Source organism: Anabrus simplex, chromosome 4, assembly GCF_040414725.1.
Source record: "Anabrus simplex isolate iqAnaSimp1 chromosome 4, ASM4041472v1, whole genome shotgun sequence".
NCBI classification, from domain to species: Eukaryota; Metazoa; Arthropoda; class Insecta; order Orthoptera; family Tettigoniidae; genus Anabrus; species Anabrus simplex.
This window is the reverse complement of record NC_090268.1, coordinates 33,734,309-33,760,908: the sequence shown is the minus strand read 5'-3', so window position 1 is coordinate 33,760,908 and position 26,600 is coordinate 33,734,309. Positions and strand designations below refer to the sequence as shown.

Sequence of the window (26,600 nt, the reverse complement as noted above, 5' to 3'; positions counted from 1 at the left end):
GGAGTTAGGGATTGGAATAACTTACCAAGGGAGATGTTCAATAAATTTCCAATTTCTTTGCAATCATTTAAGAAAAGGCTAGGAAAACAACAGATAGGGAATCTGCTACCCAGGCGACTGCCCTAAATGCAGATCAGTCGTGATTGATTGATTGATTGATTGATTGATTGATTGATTGATTGATTGATCGATCGATCGAATATACTTCAGGTTGCTTGTCTCCATAGACATAATATAGGCTTTTGGGCTTACACTGTGTCAAGAAAATAAGGTGAAATTCTTTACGTTTCACAGAGAACTGAGCTCTGCGTCATCAGAAGAAAATCTCAGACTGTCCACGAGAAAGGCTTCTTAAACAATGAGCTTTTGAAATTTAGACGTTATAATAGACGTGGAAATGGTACATTCATTCATCACCAGATGGCTCCCCGTAAGCTGCACAGTGCTAGCGTTCGAAGCGGAAGCTGACCGAGCCATCAGAATCAGTCTCCAATTTTAATAGCTCTTTTTTGTTCTTTCTTTCTGGAACTCATCACAGTTGTCTTTCTCTTCTCTTTGCTGGTCTTCAATCCACACTGTTCAGCCTTTCCATTCACTCCATTCAGCTGCTGTTAAAACTTCCTCGCATCCCTTTTTTAACTGTTACCTTTAACTGCAGTATGGCCTTTGTAATAGTCTCAGTACCATAGTACAATGTTGTGTTTCTTGAAGCTAAACAAATGGTCTTGTTTCTAATGCGATTACAGTCACTGTTGGCAACTAACTCCAAATACCACTTGAGTATCTCAGCTACATGACTTGTACCACACAGTCAACTCACATTCTCTTAATATTTCTAGTTTGAGTTGATGATAATGAATAAGATAAGTGGAAACTGACAAGTAGATGGGCAGACTGACAAGCAGGATCAATTTATTAAAGATATGCAATGTCCCACTGAATTCGACAGGGTATAATTTAAGACTTCATAGAGTAGTACCGAGGCATAAAAGCACAGAGAAGTGGTGACAGCCAGCGCAGTGCCCGCATTGACAAGCAGGCATAGTCGTTTCAAAGAAATGGCACGGTTACGCCTATAGAAACTAAACAAAACTGAACTCGCCAGCTACATACATGCTCAGGAGAAATAAATAAATAAAGAAACAAATAACCTGTAAATGAAACTGAATTCACCAGTATTTAAAAAAGATGTTGAAGGTTGTCTCCTTGAACTGCAATGCAAACTTCACATCCTACGAGATTTTGAAACACACTTCGCAGTTCATGAACACTTTTTTTTAAAATGCTATTTGTTCAGGGTGTCGATCTTGAAAGATCTTTTGCCCCTACTCGCACCATATGTTATGAACCTGCATGTATTTGTAATTGCAGAAGTGTAAAGCGTTGAATATGAGCAAAGGAACGTTAAGGACAACACAAACACCCAGTTTCCAGGCCAGGGATATTAATCATTTACAATTAAAAAAACCCAACCCGGCTGAGAATCGAACCTGTGGCCGCCGGTGACAGGCGGACGCGTTGTCCCCTACACCACGGGGCCGGACTCATAAACACTAATGCACAGTGCTCCTAATTTTGGTTTTTTATTCTTCTGCTGTTCCAGAATTATTCCTCTATACTTTTCCTTTAAGAGTTCCCGTAGATAAAATTTGCATGAGCTTAAATCAGGCAAAAGAGGGGACCACAGGCCTTTGCTGATGATCTGATCATCATCGAACACTTCCAGCAACAGTCGCATAGAGCTACATGCTATATGGGCTGTCGCACCACCCTGATGGAAACAGCTGTACCTTTTTCTTATTCTTATTCTTATTCTTCTTCTTCAGTCAGTTCAGCAAAAAATGGTTTGAGAATGATATGAATATAACGTATGAATAGTAACACAGTAAGGTTTCCACCTATTCAGTACTAATATGTATTTACAATGTTATAAATTACATGGAACTAGTTTCGACCCGCCTAGGGGTCATCATCAGCCATATTAAAGCATACATAAGTATTTTGTCGAATCCTAAAAACATGTTATTTTTAACTGTAATAATCGTATGGATTTTATAATTTATAAAGTGAAGTTTGGTAATGAGATGAGAAATGTTAGTATGGTACAGGTGAGTAGTAAATAATAATATATGTACAAACAAGTTTGGAACAAAGTACGAGTGGGGTGCTTAGAGTTGTAAAATATAACCTCGTGGATGTCAGTAGTCCTCGTACTAAAGAAACAATGTAAAATGACACATATAAACATATATACAAGTATGTACAAAGTCTGGAGAGTAAAGAGTGATACTCTTTTAATGTTGAGTTGGCTTGACACTGATCACTTAAGCGGAGAAATTAGGTATTTGGTGTATTAAAGCTGTGTTGGTCAGTTGCGTTGTTGGTTGTTGGATGTGAAGTTGTTTTTGAATTTCTGGTTGAGAAGAAGGTGGAAACTGCGCGTGGATATATTGATTCTCAGTTCTTAGCGGAAACCAAATTGGACCTGTTTAAATGGAGAAAATCAGTAAAAACAAAAATGGAGATAGGAAAAGGTTAACATAAAGTGAAAGGACGCTTACCTCGCGCTGCGGTGTGTGTAGTATAGCTGATGGTGTGCGATTGGTGGCGGGGAGAGAAGTGTGGGCAGAGAGGAGGGCAGGTGCGTGCGGGTTAGGAGGGGGTTAGGAAGAGTGGGGGTGGCTTGGGGTGAGGTGGGGGTGGGGAGCTTTTAAGGCGGGGCTGAAGGGTGCGGGAAAAAGGGTAATTGTCTCGGAAAAGTACCTTTGATTAGACTTAGGATTGAGTTTTGGTTGGCTGCATTATTGTTTCTGAGGAAAGTAATGAATAGATCGAAGAGTATGTTGGGTTTCTCTGAAATTTCATTGAGATTGTGACTGGCGTTGAAGTATTGGTCTAGGTGTATGTAGTAATTTTCCATTATGTTGAGTAAAGGGCCCTTGTTTGCTAATTCGAGGATGTCCATGTCCTGTTCGATATTGGTGAAATTATGGTTATAATCATGCATGTGTTGGCCGATGGCTGAAAACCTGTTGTATTTTATTGCATTAGTGTGTTCGTGGTATCTGGTATTGAAGTTTCTACCGGTTTGTCCGATGTAGGATTTTTCACAGGTGTTGCATTTGATCCTGTAAACTCCTGATTTTACAAAACTGCTGGTCTTGTTGATGTGTGAAGTATTGTGTAAGACGTTCGTGTTCTTATTGTTGGTTTTGAAGGCTATTTTAACGCCTTGTTTCTTGAAGGTATTGGTTAACTTGTAGATATCATTGTTGAACGTGAAGGTGGAGAATGTTAGAGGTTTAGTCACTTCTTTTTTGAGGGTAGTTTTAGGGCGATGTTTTTGTTTATTGATTATCCTTTCTATAAAATGATTGCTGAAGCCGTTGTATTTTGCAATTCCGCGAATTGTGTTAAGTTCGTTCTTTAGATCTTTCTTGGACATAGGTATGCTGAAGGCTCGGTGAACTAGGTTGTTGTATGTGGCTCGTTTGTGGGACTGGGGGTGCACTGAATCTTGGCGAATGGCGGAGGCTGTTTGAGTAGGTTTTCTGAATATTTTATAACTGAAAGAATCTGAGTTTCTAGTGATGGTTAAATCTAGGAAGTTGATTTTTTGATTTGATTCGGATTCTAGTGTTTTGTTTTTACTGACTTTCTCCATTTAAACAGGTCCAATTTGGTTTCCGCTAAGAACTGAGAATCAATATATCCACGCGCAGTTTCCACCTTCTTCTCAACCAGAAATTCAAAAACAACTTCACGTCCAACAACCAACAACGCAACTGACCAACACAGCTTTAATACACCAAATATCTAATTTCTCCGCTTAAGTGATCAGTGTCAAGCCAACTCAACATTAAAAGAGTATCACTCTTTACTCTCCAGACTTTGTACATACTTGTATATATGTTTATATGTGTCATTTTACATTGTTTCTTTAGTACGAGGACTACTGACATCCACGAGGTTATATTTTACAACTCTAAGCACCCCACTAGTACTTTGTTCCAAACTTGTTTGTACATATATTATTATTTACTACTCACCTGTACCATACTAACATTTCTCATCTCATTACCAAACTTCACTTTATAAATTATAAAATCCATACGATTATTACAGTTAAAAATAACATGTTTTTAGGATTCGACAAAATACTTATGTATGCTTTAATATGGCTGATGATGACCCCTAGGCGGGTCGAAACTAGTTCCATGTAATTTATAACATTGTAAATACATATTAGTACTGAATAGGTGGAAACCTTACTGTGTTACTATTCATATGTTATTCTCAGTTCAGTACGGACCAACAAAATGAAATTCATAACCCTTGATGAATATAACAGTCGGAAGTAATCATGTCCTGAAAATATATATCTGACCAATAATTCGTCAGGCGCTAATAGCGCACCATACACCTACCTTCAAATAGTAAAAAGGTCCCGGCTGTTAAATGTGCAGGTTCTCTGTATCCCAGATCCTATTGTTCTATGAACTGACATATCCACTCAAATGAAACCATGCTTTGTTACTCATAAAAAGAAAGTTTGTATCCATGATACCATCATGATCGTGGACAACATAAATTAAATAATCACCCCATGGCACCACAGCCCTGATGGGCCTTGGCCTACTAAGTGACCGCTGCTCAGCCTGAAGGTTTGCTGATTACGAGGTGACATACTGTCAGTGCAACGAATCCTCATCATCATCATCATCTTCCTTCCAAGTATTGGGCCATGTGACCCGTTACGGTCTTGCATTTTACTTTTTGCAAGACTTGAAAGCAGTCAAATGTCCTTCCGACGGGTTGCTAGCCTGAAGGAAGTAAGACCATTGGTGGGGCTGCCACCTCTCAGCTAATGGACTAGCTGAAATCACAGCATTTCCTCCATAATGGATGTAACGGTTATACCGCCGTGACTCTTGGCCGCTATTCTTTGCCTTCTAGATCGGGGTCACCATCTCGCCATCAGATAACTCCTGAATGTAATCACATAGGCTGAGTAGACCTCGAACCAACCCTTAGGACCAGGCAAAAATCCCAGACCTGCACAACAATTGAACTGGGGCCTCCGGGTGAGAGGCAGGTACACTACATCTAGACCGCAGGGCCAACACTATTCATTAGCCAATTGCAAAATCTTATTCTTAAAATGAAATCTGTAAGACTGAATGAGTCCAGTAAGATCATAAATGTAATAATTTTGTTGCATTACAAGTTGATGAATGTGAAATACCAATTTCTTGATCCACTCTCCGAAGCGACTTACGTGGCTGACTTGTAATCTTGCCTGTATATCTCCTAACCTCTCCTGCGTGAGAGTTGTTCTCCTTCACTGTGTTTTTTTATTTGTTACTGAACATCACCACTTGTGAACAAGCTGTTGCATGTAATGTTTTGATGATACTGTAGAACCAGGAAACTGTCTACGGAATTTTCAAAAGGCACCTATTGACTGGTTTCTTCTTCTTGTGCAAATAACACTTGGTCAAAACATTCTCTGTGCTGTAGAGAAGTTAACCATTGTGATAATAATAACACACTTTTAAAGTCCAAACTGAGCTGGTCGTCGCCATAAGACCTGTCTGTGTCGGAGCGGCGTAAAGCAGATAGGAAAAAAAAAAAAAAAAAGCTGGAGAGCCAAGTATTTGCTGTGTCAGCTGTGAACACTTCTTATTACATCAAGCTTGACACAAGCTATATGACGTTGGCTTGGGGATTCCCATGGCCTGTGACCAGAAGTGTGAAAGCCAACTATACTCCCTATATAAAAGTAACTCATCCTAAAATATGTGTCAATCAATCAATCAATCAATCAATGATCTGCATTTAAGGCTGTCACCCAGGTGGCAGATTCCCTACCAATTGTTGAACTATCCTGTTCTTAAATTTTTTCAATGAACTTGGAAATTTATTGACAACTGCCCTTGACAAATCTTTCCAATCCATTATTCCACTTCCTATAAATTTTCAAGTTTACAACAAATTATGAGCATTGTTTGAATACATACTTTTGTTATGAACTTCCTTTGTTACATTTAAAGATAAAAATTTCATTGTTCCGTATTGAAAGAATTAACGTTAAAAATTAAATAATTGAAAAAGAGGTTCAACCTATTCAATACATAAAAGAAAGGAATGTAGTGATTACATTCTTATTTAATAGTGATTAGAAATGGGACCGGTTTCGACCCTAGTCCAGGTCATCGTCAGCCGTTCAAAACATAAAAAACAAGAAAAACAATGCATATGAAAAAGAATAAGTGAACTCTGGATCGGTATAAGATGAAATATAAATTGATGATGGGGATAGAAATTGTGAGTCACTTAAAATAAAACAGTACGTAATATTATGAAAGGTAGTACGGCACACGCAATGATAAGTAAAGTCTCTCAATGTTTATGAATAGTGGAGAACGGTCAAATGGGTCAGTTTTTACACTCTGTCAGGTACAAAGTCACAACACTATCGAACAACATATGAAGATCCATAAATATTTTGAAGTCGCAGACGAATAGATTTATAGAAGCAAACTGCCAGCTCTCGGTGATCAGCGCGGCACATCCAAGGTCATGCGCTGTGGTCTCGAACGCCAAAGTAGAATGGAGAATATCCTGAAGGTCCAGTATTTGCCTCAGTTGCGGGAAGTTAAGTACGTATATATAGAAATATACAACGCAATTCAGTATAATTGAATGAGTAATTGTGCTCCTGCTGAGTTCTTGGAAAACAGTTGACTTGAAAGAACAATTGTAAAGAGAAAAATGTAGTAAAAAGCGCAATATTATCTTCTTCTTCTTCTTCTTCTTCTTCTTCTTCTTCTTTTCCTCCTCCTTCTCCTTCTTCTTCTTCTTCTTCTTCTTCTTCTCAAAAATTCTAAATTCCAAAACCCCAATTCTATTTTCCATGCCTTACAAAGTTCTCACCCACATTTTCTACCTCCAATAACCCACCCTAAACTACCCCTCTTTCATTACCCTATCTTATCCTTCTTCAGCACCATTTATCTTCAATTTCCTTTATTCTTCTCTTATTTCACTATCACTTCATTTCGGTTCTCCTCATTCAAATTTTAACTCTTGTCTTGCGCCAACTTCGACTACTTCAATCATGACCTAAATTTTTTCAATTTAAAAAATAGCGCACTGTGCATATATGTTTTCATTTGTTTTCCGATATTGCGCTTTTTACTACATTTTTCTCTTTACAATTGTTCTTTCAAGTCAACTGTTTTCCAAGAACTCAGCAGGAGCACAATTACTCATTCAATTATACTGAATTGCGTTGTATATTTCTATATATACGTACTTAACTTCCCGCAACCGAGGCAAATACTGGACCTTCAGGATATTCTCCATTCTACTTTGGCGTTCGAGACCACAGCGCATGACCTTGGATGTGCCGCGCTGATCACCGAGAGCTGGCAGTTTGCTTCTATAAATCTATTCGCCTGCGACTTCAAAATATTTATGGATCTTCATATGTTGTTCGATAGTGTTGTGACTTTGTACCTGACAGAGTGTAAAAACTGACCCATTTGACCGTTCTCCACTATTCATAAACATTGACAGACTTTACTTATCATTGCGTGTGCCGTACTACCTTTCATAATATTACGTACTGTTTTATTTTAAGGGACTCACAATTTCTACCCCCATCATCAATTTATATTTCATCTTATACCGATCCAGAGTTCACTTATTCTTTTTCATATGTGTTGTATGTCCGGCGCTCCCTTTCTCGCTCAGCCAGCCAGCTGCACGCGCGCCTGTGTATCATTCTGCTAGCTTCGACGCGCAGCCCTCAGTGCGCGTGCCTGACCATCGAGTGTACTATAAATAGGAGCTCCCTGCCTGCTCACTCGCCCACTTGCCCGGTGTCCAGCTCCAGAATACACCCTACGTCGAGCACGGAGGCTACTCCTCTTGAAAATGTGCTTCGACCAGGTGGACTGAATTTCTGGCAGTACGAGGTTTCACCTCTGGTCACCGCTCCCTTACCTGTTTCCGCTGCCCATGTTCCGTAATTCTTTTACAAGCCATTTTCATTCCCTAATTCATGCAAGCTACCTTAGTTTCGCTAGGTGGAATTTCTTCAATCAATTGAACTTGCTTTTTAGGAATTCAGGCACTTCAACAAACAAGGACTCTCAAAGACATTTATGTTAGTGTGCCAGATAGTTCTCGACTATCAACGTGTCAATTCACAAAGACTATCTTTTCAAGATAGAAGTGTATCTAAAGACTGTAAACCTGTACATATTGTATAAAGACAGACTTTTCTCAAGATTCAATATTCCTTTTTGCTTCAAAATAAATTTCAGTTATTTGTGTAAATATCATAAAGTGAAGCAATAAAAGTTGTGTTTGTAAATTTCAACCTTGGTTACAACACAATGCATTGTTTTTCTTGTTTTTTATGTTTTGAACGGCTGACGATGACCTGGACTAAGGTCGAAACCGGTCCCATTTCTAATCACTATTAAATAAGAATGTAATCACTACATTCCTTTCTTTTATGTACTGAATAGGTTGAACCTCTTTTTCAATTATTTAATTTTTAACGTTCCTTTGTTACACTGTGGAAGGGAACCTATTTATCAGAGATTCAGTTTATCTGACCACTAAATGGCACAACATTTAAGTTAAATAGCAAATCACAAACTGTAATAATTGAGATACCGTAATTCATGGTGACAACTAACATACTTCATGTAACATCAAAAGAACACTTACCTTGAAGCGTAGGGGTCCCAGAGGCGGCTTAGCATAAGGGATTCCTTTAAAGCTGTAGTAGGTTCCTCCTGACTTAGACCTCGCCTTCGCTCCTCTCACAGTTCCCTCGGATATATGAACTGTGACTAATTCAGTCATGCTGGAATCTGAAATTTATTTTTCTTTATGTCATAGAATCCATAAAATTTTATTTATTTATTTATAGTGCAGGGACAAAGGGAAATAGCACAGAGCTCACCGATTTTGTAACCTTTCTTCCTAGCTAAATTTCCGCAGTGAACTTTTATTTGAGAAGAAAAAATTGGAGATCTCCAAGAGATTGTGGAGAAACTGAAAGTGTACCAAGAGAAAAGACAAAGTTAAGAAAATGATACAAATGGAAAAGCAGAAGTCAAAACAACAAGCTGGCTGAAATCTGATAACACAAAAAAATTGTTTTACAGTATCATAAGAAATAAGAGAGAATCAGAGTCAATGAACACATTGATAGTGAAATAGCATTTAATCCAGATTAAACTGCAACAGAACCACTCGTTTGAAATCACAAGCAATAGAGAAGTATAAATTCAAGCAGAATTAGAGCAAGCTTAACGTGGATATAATCAAGCACTTAGGCCAGCCAGTGTGTTGTGGATGTGCAGAGCAATCAAACCCATATGGAGAGAGAACTTTATACCAGATGATTGGAAGAAAGGTCTTATTATCGCTCATTCCAGAAAGGAGATCACCTTCCTCTTACATTATCAAAATCTATGAATCTTGTGCTGCTAGGGGTAAAATCATGAGAATGCAAGGAAAAAATAGAAACGTTCTGATCCTTTGAAGAATGAAGGTACAGGAAAGGGAACAGCCACGAAAGGCACAAAAATGAAAGAGGCTCATAAATCTGATGATGATGATGATGATGATGATGATGATGATGATGATGATGATGATGATGATTGTTGTTTAAAGGGGTCTAACATTGAAGGTCATCGGCCCCTACTCATAAATCTAATACCATCAAGGTTGATAATAATAATAATAATAATAATAATAATAATAATAATAATAATAATAATAATAATAATAATAATAATAATAATAATAATAATAATAATAATAATAATAATAATAATAATAATATTATTTGCTTTACGTCCCACTAACTATTCTTTTATGGTTTTCAGAGACTCCAAGGTGCCGGAATTTAGTCCCGCAGGAGTTCTTTTACGTGCCAGTAAATCTACTGACACAAGGTTGACATATTTGAGCACATTCAAATACCACCGGACTGAGCCAGGATCGAACCTGCCAAGTTGGAGTCAGAAAGCCAGCGCCTCAACCGTCTAAGCCACTCAGCCTGACATCATCAAGGTTGATAGAAGACAAGAGTTGACCAAGGGAGATCGAATAGGAAAATCGCAGGTGAGGAACTAGGCATAAGTGGAAGCAATACCAGGCACAGCTTTGGCTGCCATGGTCGCCAACCTACATTCTCAAGAAGAACCTGCGTGAAGTTATCCCATTCAGTCACCTCTTATAGTAGGTAAGGGTTAAAATTATAAAATATCAAACCCATTATGTTAAAAACAGTGTTGATGGTTGTATTATTACTAGAGTTTAGTTTCAAAAGCAATGCCATTTGTTTCTTCTTTCATTTTTACAGTTTACTGTACATCAGTGGCGAAACTACTTGGAGTCATTTGAGGCAATGCCTACCCTATGAAATACGATTAAACATAAATATCGTAACAAATTTATCTGCTGTTGTTATTGTGTTAAATCAACAATAATCTCTTTTATATGTGCTACATGATGACAGCAGATGATGTGCTTCGCTAATCGCCCGCTAGATGGCGACAGCAGACCACTTGTTCTGACTGGGAGGCAGTCTGTAAGTTGTCTCACCCAGGATTTTTTGTTTTGTTTCCCTTCAGTCAGCTTGACGACTGGCGCAGGGTGCTGAAGGGAAGGTAGGTTTACCGCCCGCACTCCTCTCACCACAAAGTCTAGACCCCAGAGAGGCAAGCCTCATGTGTTATTTGAGAGCGTAGTAATTCCCAGCGCGAAGGTGACAATGAAGTAGCGGTACCCTATTGTTAAGTGTGTGCTTTTCTTTGGAATTAGTGGGAAATCCATGCATTAGGTTATTGGCTTTATTTGTAACAATTCAGACATGGACTGTTAGTTGCGTAAAACGAGACTGACATCATCCGGTTGAAAATCGCATTGAAATGATATGTGATGTAGGCCCCTTCGGGAACTTAACGAGTCTTTTGAACTCTTTAAAACATAAACCGTTCTCATCTTGGACTTACGAAGAGAAGTATGAATCCAAATACAAAAGATGTATGCCTAATCTGGTTATTAACTTATTAATTATTTTGACGGTAAAGTAGCGAGAAAATTTCAATTTTCTTGGTATACACGATATTCGTGGTTAACAGCCTGTTCCGAAACCAAGAACCTTTTTCGTTACACGTGTGTTTTGTTTGGTGGTGACACCTTAATTATGCAAATGGAAATACGGTTTGGCGATTTTGAAAGCATCCGGTTTGTTGAGTTGTCAGATCCAAATCAGTTCACAGTTTACAAAGAGAGCTTCCCTGCTATTAAACTGAGCAGTCTTATGAACATTTATCCCTTTTTAATAGGGAAAGATTAGAAAATGATTGATTAATATTTATTCCGATCTAGAAAAACATTTGTCCCCTCAAAAAAATTACATTATATTGTCCTCAATGACCTCGAACCAGTGTATGAGGAAGTATCAAATTGATTCATTTAATATTAACATTTCCTGTACCGGGCAAGTTGGCTGTGCGGTTAGGCGCACGCGGCTGTGATCTTGCATCTGGGAGATAGTGGATTCGAATCCCAATGTCGGCAGCCCTGAAGATGGTTTTCCGTGGATTCCCATTTTCACACCAGGCAAATGCTGGGGCTGTACCTTAATTAAGGCCACGGCTGCTTCCTTCCAACTCCTAGGCCTTTCCTATCCCATCGTCGCCATAAGACCTATCTGTGTCGGTGCAACGTAAAGCTGCTAGCAAAAAAACACGGCTTCCTCTGTAAGGAGTATGATCACTCTGAAGAGGATAAAAACAATTCTGCGTAATTCAATGAACATTGAAAGACTCAGCAGTCTTAGTACCATTTCTATCGAGAAAATGCTTGTGAAGGAATTGATGAGTGATCAAGTATTGAAGGATCGTGTTATTGACAATTTTACAACCAAGAAAACTCAACTTATGGAACTCCTCGAAAAGAAACTTTAGGGTAAGATTTCCTGCCTACCCATTAATTAACTAATAGCTTCGCCACTGCTGTACATGGGCTCTATTTTACATTGACAACTCATCTATGTGGATCAACATGTGGTACTTACGCTAAGTAAAGTAGAACCATAGTATTTCTCATGTATCGGTATTAATCACAAGTAACGTAAACTCACAGTGTTGCACACATTGAGGCACTACTCCAGGTAATGTACTACGCACATGTAATGCAGACCTATGGCGCTTCTCACATAATGGCGCCACTTATAGGCAACGCAAACCCATGATATTCCTCGCATAGTGATACTAATCACAGGCAAGGCAGACCCACGACATTGCTCATATAGTGGTACTAATCACAGGCAATGCCCAGTCCCGTAGTGTTCCTTGAAACGCAGACCCATGTTGTCCACAACCAGATGCTGAAACACCCCAGTGAGATTAGCCTCCTTTTCTCCTTGGGGTGTTCCAACCGAACCTGGACAAGGGAAGCCTCCGTTATATTGGCGGATACTATAGACTGTTACTGTTTTTTTTGCTAGGGGCTTTACGTCGCACCGACACAGACTGTTACTGTAAACCCACAGTGATCCACCCACAAACCCATGGTATTCCTCACATACTGGTACTAATAGCAAGATAAGGCAACTCACGGTGTTCCTTGCGTGATAGTAACAATCACAAGTAATCTCATGGTTCAAAATTCATCCTCCCTTGGTTGCCCTTTTTAACTGCATGGGATACCGGGTGTGTATTCTTCATCTGCATCCCCCACCCACAGGGAGTTGTGTGTTTGGTCCGCGTGAGCTATTTTTTTTCGCTCAAGTCCACCAGAAAGCCAGTTAGGACCCGCCTATAAGCGAGCTGGGACGCGCCACGTGGGAGTATCACCACTCCCCCTGCTAGGACAGCGTAGTAGATTTGTGACCTTCAGCATCTGAAATGTCAGTTTTGATGCTTTGGAGGCCCTGATTAACAACATTAATATGGAGCAGGACATTATGGCCCGATTATCAGCGTACTTAGTAGTGTGAAATTAATTCCTTAGATTGGTGCACCTTAGAGTACGGGACACCAGACTGATAAACTAAGTAAACTACTTTCCCATGACACTACATTACTTACACAGCTATCTCAAAAGTATAACCTTTTGAGACTACCATTTCTGGAGTACAGTCGCAGATTAAAATATGCATATATATAGAGAGAGAGAGAGAGAGAGAGAGAGAGAGAGAGAGAGACCAGCAAGGCAATCTCATTGGCCTCATTTTCTATTATTTTACCAACAACATTCCCAAATAACACATAATGTCTTACTCTATTTGCAGATGATACAGCAGTACTTGCCTAGTCCAGAAAATTAGACCATGTGATTAATAAACTACAAAACTTAAATCAGCTCCAGAACTGGTATACAAACTGAGGAATAAACCAACTCATCAAAGATTAGACTTCATGTAGTCTCACAAGAAACCTCCAGCATACCCGACTACATGGCACTATCATAGAAGTACCTAGGGGTTACTCTTGATAAAATATTATCACACAGAAAACACATAAAAACAGTTGTTGCTCATCTGTACCCACTACTTGGCACATGACACACACTTCCCATGAGATACATCTTGCTAATCTACAAGATACTCATCAGACCTGCACAAAATTATACCGTCCCAGTCTGGGAAAAGTTAGTCCATAACCTATTCCAGAGACTGCAGTGAATACATAAGTAGACTCTGAGACAAGCACCGTAAGTAAACAGATGCATACCAGTGCTCAAACTACATACCAAGACAAAAATGTCCAACCTACTGGACTACACGACTGACAGTTCAGTGGGATTTTATAGGAAATTGAAGAATTATGAAAATTCGCCTTGGGACAAAGTGACGGTAGATGATAAATCCACCATAAAATTATTTATTCACCTTTCACGAATGAAAACACTGATACAGAACCCACCATAAAACAGGACATAAGTCCTACGACACTTGATAACTGACCAAACGATAAACTGCACATTTTTACATCTTCTACGCCCCACTCACATCAGTATGGCCACTTCCATATGAATAAGACACCACAATAACATTCAGATATACATCACCGAGCTCGATAGCTGCAGTCGCTTAAGTGCAGCCAGTATCCAGTATTCGGGAGATAGTAGGTTCGAACCCCACTGTCGGCAGCCCTGAAAAAGGTTTTCCGTAGTTTCCCATTTTTACACCAGGCAAATGCTGGGGCTGTACCTTAATTAAGGTCATGGCCGCTTCCTTCCAACTCCTAGCCCTTTCCCGTCCCATCGTCGCCATAAGACATATCTGTGTTGGTGCGACGTAAAGCAACTAGCAAAAAAAAAAAAAAAAACATTCAGATAGACAAACATTAAAACAACACAGGCTTGCTGAAACCTACATCTAACATCACAATGACACAGATAGAGCTCTGCTTGGAATTCATGGCACTTGTACAAGGGCTTAAGTTTTGGTCTACAGAATGGACTCTCCTGTTACAGTCCCTGCAGGGGTGTTCATTTATTCCGTAACAAACCGTCCTGCTGGTAACTTCACTGTAGAAATGCCGAGTTTGCTGTCTGACTCTCTCCGTCAATATTCTGGTGTTCCCAGATTCTTCTTCTTCTTCTGCTTCTTCCTATTCTTCCCTAGCAGCCTAGCTCATTCCAAGCATATTTTGATGTCCAGCTCTACAGTGAAAAGGAAATCAATTGCAGCCCCTAGACGTTTGATGAGAACAACCACGTACACCATAATAACTAGACCTGGGATTTTAAGGCAAATGTCTATTTCGTTCCTTATGAAATAACATGATTTTTTAAAAATATGTTTATGTTTCATGATAAATCCCTTACATTAATAGAGTTTTATAGTGCCCTAAAATGCCTATTTGGACCTTTAGTGCCTATTTTACTATTTTAGTGCCTAAAATGCCTATTTTCTACATTAAAAATAAACTTCAACTTCTGTCATTTTTACGATCACACAGTGGACATCCCTGGAACGAGCAGAACAGCAGAGGGTGGTTTTTTTTACAGAAATGTGCTCTTCCCAGACAACTGTCACCAAAGGAATGCTGAATGAAGGGTGGAGGGGGAGGATTATCTAGGAAGAACAAGGAGAAGGTAGTAAAGGACGTACTGTGTCGAATGACGGGGTGAGGGGGAGGATTATCTAGGAAGAAAAAGGCAGGTAGTAAAGAACGTACTGTGTTGAATGACGGGGTAAGGGGGAGGATTATCTAGGAAGAACAAGGAGCAGGTAGTAAGAAGGGACATACTGTGTCAAGTCGCCAGTGAAAGAACATTTGTTTAAGTGAATATAGTTCATCATGCCTAAAACGAAATCATCTAAGAGTGCGCTTATACAACAATGGCTTGTACAATTTCCAGGGATGACTTTTGATGGCAAGATTATTTTCGGCCAGTACTGCAATAAATAGGTATGTGCATATATCTTAAATTTTATATTAATCTAAAACTAACGTTTTGATATTGGCTCCTCTAATTAATTGTAGAGACCTAGTCCAGGCGACCTGGGTTCGATTTCCAGGACCGGCAGTAATTTAGAAATCTATGAGGTCTGGAACGATGTTGACCCAGCATCGTGAGGACAATTGAGAAGCTACAGTGGGCAGGGGTCATGGAGGCAAGGCAATACGGCTAAGGGATGTATCGTGCTGACCACACGCCACCCAATATCTGCAGGCTATGAGCTGGGCAGCAACTGTTATTGAAAACCAAGGCCCTTCGGGGACTGTAGTGTTCTTGTTCTTAATTAACTTTAGAGTAATAATGGCTTAATTTAAATAGTTCAAAATTAAAAATTTTATTCAATAGCTCGCCTTTTCTATTCCTCATCTTAGTCTCTAATTGACATCACTTTATTGTGTTTTAGATTTCACATGAGAAAAATGCCACCTTCAGCAGCATACAGATACTGCCAGTCACAATGCTAAAGCAGCCATGAAAAGTAACATTTGACAGCCTCTACACACACACACACACACACACACACACGCACGCACGCACGCACGCACAATATCTCCTACAACCCATAATGATTTCTATGCTGATATGTGTAGAGCCCTAGTTGCAGCAAATACCCCCTGGAATGCTGTGCATAATCCGGTTTTCAAAGATTTTTTTTTTTACAGAAATACACCAAGCAGCACATCCCATTCGCATCTACATTAAAGAACTACTTAGATATTTGTTACAATGAGGTCATTTTGTCAATCAGGGAAGATATTGGGGAATTTTGCATATGGTTGTGTGTGGACGAAACCACCGACTCTGTGGGCAGCTACATTGCTAACCCTATAGTAGGAAAACTGGAACCCAATCAGGCATCTACCGCTCACCTTCTTTGCTTTAAACAGCTTGAGAAAGTCAAGAGTCAAAGCATTGCATATTTCATCAACAAGGGGTTGCAATTGTTGTATCCTGGGAGTGTTGATGATTCCAAGTCCTCCTCCTTGTCTCCGATGCTGCTTCCTACAGAACTGCCACTGCACCTCTCCTCAAAACTTTCTATTCTTCTTTAATTCATGTTACCTGCATGGCCCATGCTTTGCACAGACTCGCAGAAACAGTTAGGGCCGAGTTTCCTGCAGTAAATACTCTCATTTCAACAATAAAGAAAGTGTTCTGTAAGGGTCCGTCAAGAATAGCCATCTTTTGAGAGAAACTCCCCTCTATTCCCCTTCCACCACAGCCAATCATCACCCGTTGGGGTTCCTGGATGGAAGCTGCCCTGTATTATGCAGAACATCTTGAGGAAATCATGACTGTGATAGACGATTTTCCTTTAACGGACAACTCTGCATGTGTGTCGGCTGTCAAAAAGCTGTTAAATGATTGTTCCAGTGTTCAGAGAGACATTGCGTATATTCAGGCAAATTTTTCATTTCTTCCAGTCACCATTACAAAAATGGAGGAAAAAGGAAACAGTCTCAAACAGCAATTTTCTGTAATTGAGGAAGCTGAGAATAACACACAAAGTGCTAGGGGCAAGGTAGGGGATAAAATAAGAGACAAGTGGTTTAGTGTACTGCAGAAGAATCCAGGTTATTCAGTGCTGAAAAGGGTATGTCAGGTAATGGATGGGGAAAAGGTAGACTTACCAAGTGAAATTGAATAGAAAAATGTAGGTAAATTTTCCTATGCCCCTCTAACATCTGTGAGTGTGGAGCGCCCTTTTTCTGCTTTCAAAATGATTTTAACAGTCAAAAGACACAGCCTGACTGTGGAAAATTTGGAGAAGATTATTATTATGTACTGTAAAGCAAACTATTTTGCTATTTGCTTTACGTCACACCGACAGATATGTCTTACGGCGATGATGGAATGGGAAAGCCCTAGGAATTGGAAGGAAGCGGCCGTGGCCTTAATTAAGGTACAGCCCCGGCATTTGCCTGGTATGAAAATGGGAAACCACGTAAAACTATCTTCAGGGCTGCCGACAGTGGGGCTCGAACCCACTATCTCCCGATTACTGGATACTGGTCGCACGTAAAGCAAACTACGAATGAAAGTACTGTAGGAATGTTCCTCACAAATAATAAAAATTAAAAAAGCACTCCATTCGCGTTTACACCGTTATTGGATGCCTACAGTGCTGTAATTGTGTGCAGTGATTTTAGTATTAAGGTTTTAGATCAGTACTGATAATGATATATCATAAAATCCATAACTTTTTTGGACACATGGCTTTTTATGTTGTTTTTGATAAATGTCTTTTTTATTCTGTCTTAATTTTGCTGTTATTTCGGTTAAGAATAGGGATACCACGTTTGTTAAAGTAAAAAAGTATCACGTTACAGTTTAAGTGTATATTGTAATATTTTAAAGTCTTATTTCCTGCCTATCCACACATTTTAAAAATATATTTTAAGTGCCTATTTTCTCTTTTAAAAGCCTATATACTTGTTTTAAAAGCCTATTTTAGGTGCCTAAAACTAATTTTTTTAGAGCCTAAAATCCCAGGTCTAATAATAACATACATACGGAGAGAGAGTAGCAAACTACATCCCCCATAACAAAGAATAATGCAGGTACAAGAAGGAGTAAGCTACCTACACACTCATACAACAGTGTTTCAATGAGGGTGATCTCAGACAGAACAAGAACATAGGTACTGGTATGGTGTGAGGACATCCTCCTACCTGTAAACATGAGGCTCAGTGAGAGCAACCTCTAACGCAACATGGTGATTGCCTACATCAGAGAAGCAATCTCCCTCAACCTCATTGCTACAATCAGGTCCTACAATACTGACAGTTAAATGTTTGACTGTAAGAAAATCTTTACACTCAAAATCAACAATATATAGACATAACAAACAGGAAGAGGAACACATTGTGCCCTGGGTCCAACATAAAATCTCCTTTTAGCCCCTCCACATGGTCCATCAGTATGTAATTTGTTTGCCACATTCCATTTGCACAAGCGCCTGGATTGGCATTAAGCCAACACGTGTATACAGAGTGTCTCAAACCTTTTGGGTCAAACTGAAACAGGTGATAGTGGATCCATAACCGATTATATTGAGATAGGGAACCAGTGGTCGGAAATGCATATTTATTTTATTATGGATAAACACAGCGTACACTGTATAACAACAACGTAGCTCAAAGCAATTGTTGATAATAATAATTAATAATGTTATTTGATTTACGTCCCACTAACTACTTTTACGGTTTTCAGAGACACCGAGGTGCCAGAATTTAATCCCGCAGGAGTTCTTTTACGTGCCAGTAAATCTACCAACACGAGGCTGTCGTACTTGAGCACTTTTAAATACCACCGGACTGAGCCAGGATCGAAGCTGGCAAATTGGAGTCAGAAGGCCAGCGCCTCAACTGTCTGAGCCACTCAGCCCAGCAGCAATTGTTGAAAGTGACGACCACCAGTCTCAATGCATGTATTGCAACGATGCAAGCAGATTCTGCCGCACTCTCTCAAAGATCCCAGGTGTCTGTTATACACTAGAACAGGCAGCAGGTGATAAACAGCGTACACCCCTGACCACCATACAGTATTTTCAACAGCGGCAACAACTATGTCTGGACTGAAGACGATCCCCACGCCACCCACAGTGGTGGCCACCAGCAACAATTTTCTGTCAAAGTTTGGGCGGGCATTGTCCAAAATCACCTAATAGGACCTTATTTACTGCCTCCCCATTTGACTGGTCCACGTTACCTGGTGTTCCTGCGAGATGTGCTGCCACAGTTCCTGGAGACTGTACCCCTTATTGTCCATGAAGGGATGTGGTTTCAACACCACGGTGCACCAAACCACTTGACTCAAGGAAAAGCGGGCAGAGAGCGATGTCAGCACATTCTGTGCTAGTGAGTGAACATTGAGAGACAGTTGTTTACTAGAGTGCAGCAGTAGCGGACTTGTGTAACTAGTGTACGGTGTCAGCCTGAGTATTATAATAGGAAAGAATGTGATAGATTTCTACTTGGCTATATTAAGTTTTCTTTTCCCCTTAATATTAAGAACAAAAGATAGGTAGCTAGCATTACTGTAAGAATCAGAGTAGGTTAATTATAAAGTATAAAAGGTAACTTCAGGATGTTAAAGTATTAATAATGAAAATAAATATTTATTTATTTATTTACTTATTTATTTTATCCACATCACCAGGCTGAGTAGCTCAAATGGTACAAGCGCTGGCCTTCTGAGCCCAACTTCGATGTTAATATTTTATGAACACCTGAACAACATGTACCCTCATCTCTGGATTGGAAGGGTAGGTCCTCTCCCATGGCCAGCATGATCACTGGATCCCACACCTCTGAACTTTTTCCTCTGGAGTTACGTCAAGTCATTGATGTATGAAGCCCCCGCAGAAAGGAATGAAGACCTGCTTGCTAGGGTCCAAGCTGCCTGTCTCCTGGTACAACAGACATCAGGGATATTTGAGAGAGTGCGGCAGAACTTCATGCGCCGTTGCCATGTATGCATTGAGACTGGCAGTTGTCACTTTGAACAAGTACTATAAGCTACGTTGTTATGCAGTGTACACTGTGTATGTCCATAACACAATAAATATGCATTTCCGACCACTGGTTCCCTATCTCAATATAATCGGTTGTGGACCCACTATCACTTGCTTCAATTTGACACAAAAGGTTTGAGACACTCTGTATACAGGATGAATCAAAATTCAATACCCCAACATCTAGGAATGTTAAGAGGGGACTGAAACAAATGTCTTTCTATAGATAACATGTGTCTGAAACAAATCATTGACTGACAAAATCAGAAATTGCACTGTAAGTTTATAAATGAATTATGGCTCTCATTCTTCAAAACTGTGCATATTACATTCTCTGTTAAATATGCCATCATATCAGAATGTAATGTCTGTGCTGTGACAACAAGCAGTATGTTTTCGTTTGTTTAGAGAAGAGTAAGACAGTGTACAAGACTTCAACTGAATTAGACAAAGAACTCGTTGCTCGGGTGCTTGCAACTGCATACTCTCCACAACATATACCTGGATTCTTGAACATGTATGATAGGCAATGGCACAATGTTAAAGTATGTGTATTGAAGCAGGAGGATGTATTAACTTTTTGCTATTTGCTTTACGTCGCACCGACACAGATAGGTCTTATGGAGATGGTGGGACAGGAAAGGCCTAGGAATGGGAAGGAAGCAGCCATGGCCTTAATTAAGGTACAGCCCCAGCATTTGCCTGGTGTGAAAATGGGAAACCTGGAAAACCATCTTCAGAGCTGCCGACAGTGCAGTTCGAACCCACTATTTCCCAGATGCGAGCTCACAGCTGCGCGCTCCTAACCGCATGGCCAACTCGCCTGGTATATTAACAGTTTTTGTAAAAGATTACAATTACAGTAAATTGAAACATAATAGTTTTATTCTACATCATTATTGGTTTTTAGTCGCACTTTGATGATTTTCAGACTCTCCAAGGTACCGGAATTTTGTTTTGCAGGAGTTCCTTTACATGCCAGTAAATGCACCACTTCCAGAATCCAGAATAAGAGATGCAGCTGTCTTTGAGATAACCGGATTAGATATAGCTGGTCCTCTGTTCCTTAAAAATAATGAGAAGGCTTGGGTCTGTATATTCACTTGTGCAGTCTATCATGCAGTGCACCTGGAGTTAGTGACATCACTCTCAACATAATCATTTTTGTTAACCTTACGAAGGGTTGTAGCCCAAAGTGGAAGATGTTCTATTATCTACTCATATAATGGTACGAACTTTGTTGGAGCTGCAAACAAACTAAAATCACTAGATTGGGGTCTGATTGTGAAACACGGTACTGCTCATCATATTGAACGGAGATTCAATTCCCCAACTGCTGCTTGGTGGAGTGGTTGGTGGGAGCAAGTTATTAGAATCACGAAAAACTTGCTTGAAAGAATATTAGGTAAAGCATGTCTAAACTATGAAGAGATGGCTTATTACCCTTTGTGATTGCGAATCCATAATTACTTCTCGACTTTTAATATATATTGCTGAGAAAGATTCAGAATTGGTTCCTCTAAGTCCGGCATTTTTTCTGCAAGATGTTAAAGAAATGGGTCTACCAGTTTATGATCAAGCTGATCATTGTAGTTTGAACCGAAGAGTAAGATATAGACAATCACTCCAGAGAGACCTACGAAGCAGATTCCCAAGTGAGTATCTGGGACAACTGGTACAAATTAAGTCTACGAAGAGGAGTCAACCCACAGTCAGAGTAGGAAACATAGTCCTTGTTGGCAGTGATTCCCTGAAGCATCTGGATTGGCCTCTTGGCAGAGTCACCAAGATCATCCCTCGTCGAGATGGAGTTGTGAGAGTGGTTAAGCTACATACGGCTAATGGAGAAGTGACTCGACCTGTACAGAGACTTTACCCCTTGGAGGTATCCACATCTGACGGCTTGAGGAGTTTTGTTGAGGAATCTTCCAATCAAGATGAAGAATGTAATCATGTTGTTGATAAAACTGGGAGAAAAGAACAGGAAGTCTCTGGTTACACAACAAGAGATGGACATTTGGGTTAAAGTACCTGAGAGACTAAATCTATGATCACTGTTGAGTTGATCCACAACTCAAGGTGGGAGGATGTAAAGTTATCTGAACTTCTATAGAGAATGTTGTGTTTTGGCATTTTGAATGTCTTTTGTTTTTGTTCTCAGTTAAGATGGCAGATCTCGTCAAGTAAATAACTTTGAAGTGACCAAATTATTGTTCATCGTACTGAATGTAGTTCCTTGATGTGTACTGAATGCTTTGAAACCTGCTGATGTGAGTTATCATACAACCTAAAAATTTTCCTTGTCGATATGGGCTGATGACCACATGGTTTTCACCTTAAGACAACCACAATAGAAACCACCACCAACAATATTTCCATGCCAGTGATGCTCAGCGTAGATATGAATTAAGCAACAAATGCCTAAAAAATGCCTGTTAACATAGCCAATACGGTAGATGATTGGAAATTGTATTCTTTATAACTTTTGTATGTAGTACTTAACAGAACCACTAATAACACAAATATCTGAGAATGAAATTTTAGGTTTTTCCCTACACTACAATTTCACCCAACATATATACAATTGTATATAGCCTAAAGTATAGCGCCTCGTTCCCCGACTTAATATACAGATTTCCATTAAATACTGTTTAGCTATTTTTTCATGATGTGTACAGACAAACAGACAGACAGACAGACAGAAAGACAGACAGAGAGAACGGAAATTAAAAAAAAAAAGAATTGCATTTCCTTCTTACTGTGGACACGACCAATACAGAAATTCTGAGCAATGAACAGACACAACTTTTTATATTACAGGTTGTATAAGTCCGACTCATTGGCTGAAGGTCAGCGTACTGGCCTTTGGTTCAGAGGGTCCCGGGTTCGATTCCCGGCCGGGTCGGGGATTTTAACCTTCATTGGTTAATTTCAATGGCCCAGGGGCTGGGTGTTTGTGCTGCCCCCAACATCCCTTCAACTCACACACACCACACATAACACTATCCTCCACCACAATAACACGCAGTTTCCTACACATGGCAGATGCCGCCCACCCTCATCGGAGGGTCTGCCTTACAAGGGCTGCACTCGGCTAGAAATAGCCACATGAAATTATTATTATTATTATTACTATTATTATTATTATTATTATTATTATTATTATTATTATTATTATTATTATTACAGGTTATATACAGATTACAGTAGCGGCGATTGGGAATTAGAAGTGGTGGGGGGGCCACAAAAATTTATAGACAACAAAAAGCCCCCAGGTCCAAGGATATCACACGGGGAGAGGGAAAGGGGGTAGACATCAAAATTGAAAGAAATTGCTACAAAATGGCAAGTTTTTGGTGCTCCCTGAGCGAATTTCGATAGAGGTTGGTGGTGTACCAACCTAAGTGCAGTAATAATAGTACTATACAATAAAACTTTCACTAAACGAACAATAATTATGCATGTATTACAATTAAATAGAAGTACGGAGTGATTATACAATTCAAAAGTAATTTAGTATTTGACTACACACTAACTGACACATTGACTGAGTGGGATTGCCAGATTGACGAAGGCAAGTGGGTGACCTTGGCAAAAATATACCCCTGCTACCCTTTGTCGCAGGACATGCTCCACATTGTTCCGTGGGCCTCCACTACTTGCTGTGGTGCTGTAAAATTCGGTTAGCCGTGACGAACGACGTTTTGTGTGTATTTCTGCAAAGTATTTTTCTTAATAATTAAATAAACTGAAGGAAAAAATTAGCTGAAATGACATCAGGGTTTGTACAAATTGCTTCTTTTTTTTAATAATTCCCAGTTTCAGGCGGCTGAAATGGAATGAAAATTGATTTTTTCTACACAAAGTGGCGGATGGGCATGGCATTCCCCCCTCCCCACAATAATCGCCACTATTGTATAATATATATTGCCTTAAGCTTTAAAGAAAGACAGAGGAAGAGTTCCAACCGCTCGAAGAATTGATCAGGTAAAGAGGATGACCATGAAAGGGGTGTGTGTGTGTGTGTGTGTGTGTGTGTGTGTGTGTGTGTGTGTGTGCGCGCGCGCGCGCGCGCGAAAGAGAGAAAAGAAAGGGATTTCACATGCAGTTAAATTACACATACAATTTCTAAAACTGTCGATATTTTGTGCGTCTGTTGATACCATGATCACAGCCACAGGATGTTTAATTTTATGTGAACCCGATAACTACTACTACTTTCTTTAGAATTTTATTTACGTCGCACCGACCCTGGTGTGAAAATGGGAAACCACAGGAAACCATCTTCAGGGCTGCCGACAGTGGGGCTCGAACCCACTATCTCCCGGATGCAAGCTCACGGCTGCGCGACCCTAACCGCACAGTTCCACTACTACTACTACTACTACTACTACTACTACTACTACTACTACTACTACTACTACTAAAAGTTTTCATTCTTCCCCTGAAGGGGGAGGCGGGCCTCTTAGACGGTAACGCCGTCTCTCAGGCCGGGAGATTTGTTACAGTGAAGGAGATGCTCGGAGAAGGTGAGGGGGTGGGCGGCCGTAGCCTCTACTAGAACTGTCCCGACATTCGCCTTAGCACAGGAGAATGGAAAACCACAGAAAACCATCTCAGGACAGCCAACGGTTGGTGCCAGCCGTGGGTCCAGCCCTGTCCCGTCTCCCGAATGCAGAGGCGTAGAGCCACGGTAGAGCCGTGGCCACCCCTCCTCAGCCCGGTTGGCCATTCAGAGTGCAGAGCTGTTGGGCGACGGACAAGCCGTGGCCACGTATTCGCTGAGACCTACTCTGCATCTACCGACCGGCAGATCCGCGGATATCCTCGAAGTTAGTGTCTAGGGGTCTAGGCGGATGCAAACTGTATGGTAGTGCGCGTAATTTTGTTGATAATCTCTAAATAACAAAGTTCATTGATTTTCACTCAGGTATACTCTTATTTTAGCTTGTGGTTAGGCGACCCTTGACAGTCGTACAGGAGAATGATGATATATAAAAAGACTTGAGTTGAGACCATAAAACCGTACGGTAAATCTGACCGCCCGCAATTAATGGAAGGAAGAAAGGTCAATACGTCGGTAGCTGTCGCAAAAGAAAATCCCTCGTAAACCTATGTGTACGGGGTTTGGTGTCAGTTATCAGGCCTATATGTTAACAGATCTATCCGTTTCAATACCTTGGATGTAATATACTGTCGTCAAATGTAATATCCGCGGAGAACCATTCGCGGATGTGGATGCAGAGGCGGATGAAGGAAGTGCGATTGCGGATAATATTTTGTATACACGCGCAGGGCTCTTCCGATACCGGTACCATAGGGCAGTGACCGATTACGCAGCGGAGTGTTTTAGGTAACCATTTGGATCGAATCTCAGTACAGCTGGTTAGCATTCAGGCTAAAAGTGTGATTAAATTCGTGAGACTCGTGTCAACAGATGTACAGGTACGTTAAAGAATCTCTTTTAGCACAAAATTACGGCAACCCGGCGTCCCTTAAAGGCCATAGTAGTTATGAAACCTTAAGCCCCAAAGAATAGTTGTATTACACTTGGCAGACTGAGATGTAATAGCAACTTCTGGCTCGGTGAGGAAAGCAGCGGGAAACCTACCTCACTCCTCATTTCCCTAGTACGCCTCTTCAATGACGCCTGGGCTTACGACGGCTGATGACAGAGCTGTTGAGGTCCAAACCAGCCTCCGGGCTCTATACCAATTATTTTTCACTGAGATATTTTTATATTAATTTATAATTAGGGCTACATCAAAACTTTTCACTCTAGCACGGCTAACAACGCTGCAAAGAGAGCGCTGAGTCATTTATCAGTTTCGTGTTTAGATGCCTCCATCCTCCAAATGTGTAATTGTAGGTTATGTCAGCACATGAATATCACAGTGTGTTCTTAGCTCGGTAATTATTAACGTTCTTATCTCCTTATGAATGAAAGTTAACTAAACTATACCTAACATTCAGATGACAATGCAACACATTTTTTATCAATGGAAACTATTATTTGCTGTACAGCCTGCGAAACAAAAGGGACTGCAGACAAACATGCGACACACAGTAAGTCAATACATACAAGATGAATGCCTGTTCAGACAGACGGAAGAAGCCTTGAATGAAAGGAGCGAAACACGTCTAAAACAATAAGTAAAACTGAGCCTCAGTGACATTCCAATACCAGCAATACGTGCATCGGTTGCTAACTTCCTGACGCGCGAGCTAAAACGGGGGAGAATATAATCTGATAACGAAATCCTTCCGAATGCACACGAACTAAACCGAAATTGAACGATCGCGAACGATCGCATCTCGTCAGAGATCGTGCCTAGCCCCTCTTGTACAGTGGTAGCAAATGTATAGGGCTCGGATTTTAAGCGATTACTGAATTGTATTAGATTAACTAACACGAAAAGAAATATGCATCTGTTAAGTGATGCTATATGAACATTTAACTTCGCTCATCATAAAATGTGGAAGTATGCAGCAGCGCTTTATTTTTCAGAGGGTGCGTGGGTATGCGTATCCCTTTTACATTTCGGAACTTCATACGACATTTTCATAGTTT

At 40.2% G+C, this 26,600-nt stretch overlaps 1 protein-coding gene across 3 annotated transcripts in view; it reads right to left on the bottom strand.

The window, feature by feature from the left end:
• Positions 1 to 26,600, bottom strand: part of LOC136871592 (juvenile hormone esterase) — a 128,518-nt gene that overhangs the window by 77,289 nt on the left and 24,629 nt on the right. Inside the window, exons 1-3 of one of the 3 annotated variants that reach the window (XM_067145033.2) lie at positions 26,112 to 26,245; positions 8,984 to 9,075; positions 8,746 to 8,891 (exon numbers count right to left, since the gene is read on the bottom strand). In XM_067145033.2, coding sequence (XP_067001134.2) covers positions 8,746 to 8,883 — 138 coding nt within the window. In that variant the 5' untranslated portion in view covers positions 8,884 to 8,891; positions 8,984 to 9,075; positions 26,112 to 26,245. Of the gene's footprint in view, positions 1 to 8,745; positions 8,892 to 8,983; positions 9,076 to 26,111; positions 26,246 to 26,600 lie in introns of those variants that run through there. The other 2 variants (XM_067145032.2, XM_068227163.1) reach the window with 2 other exon arrangements.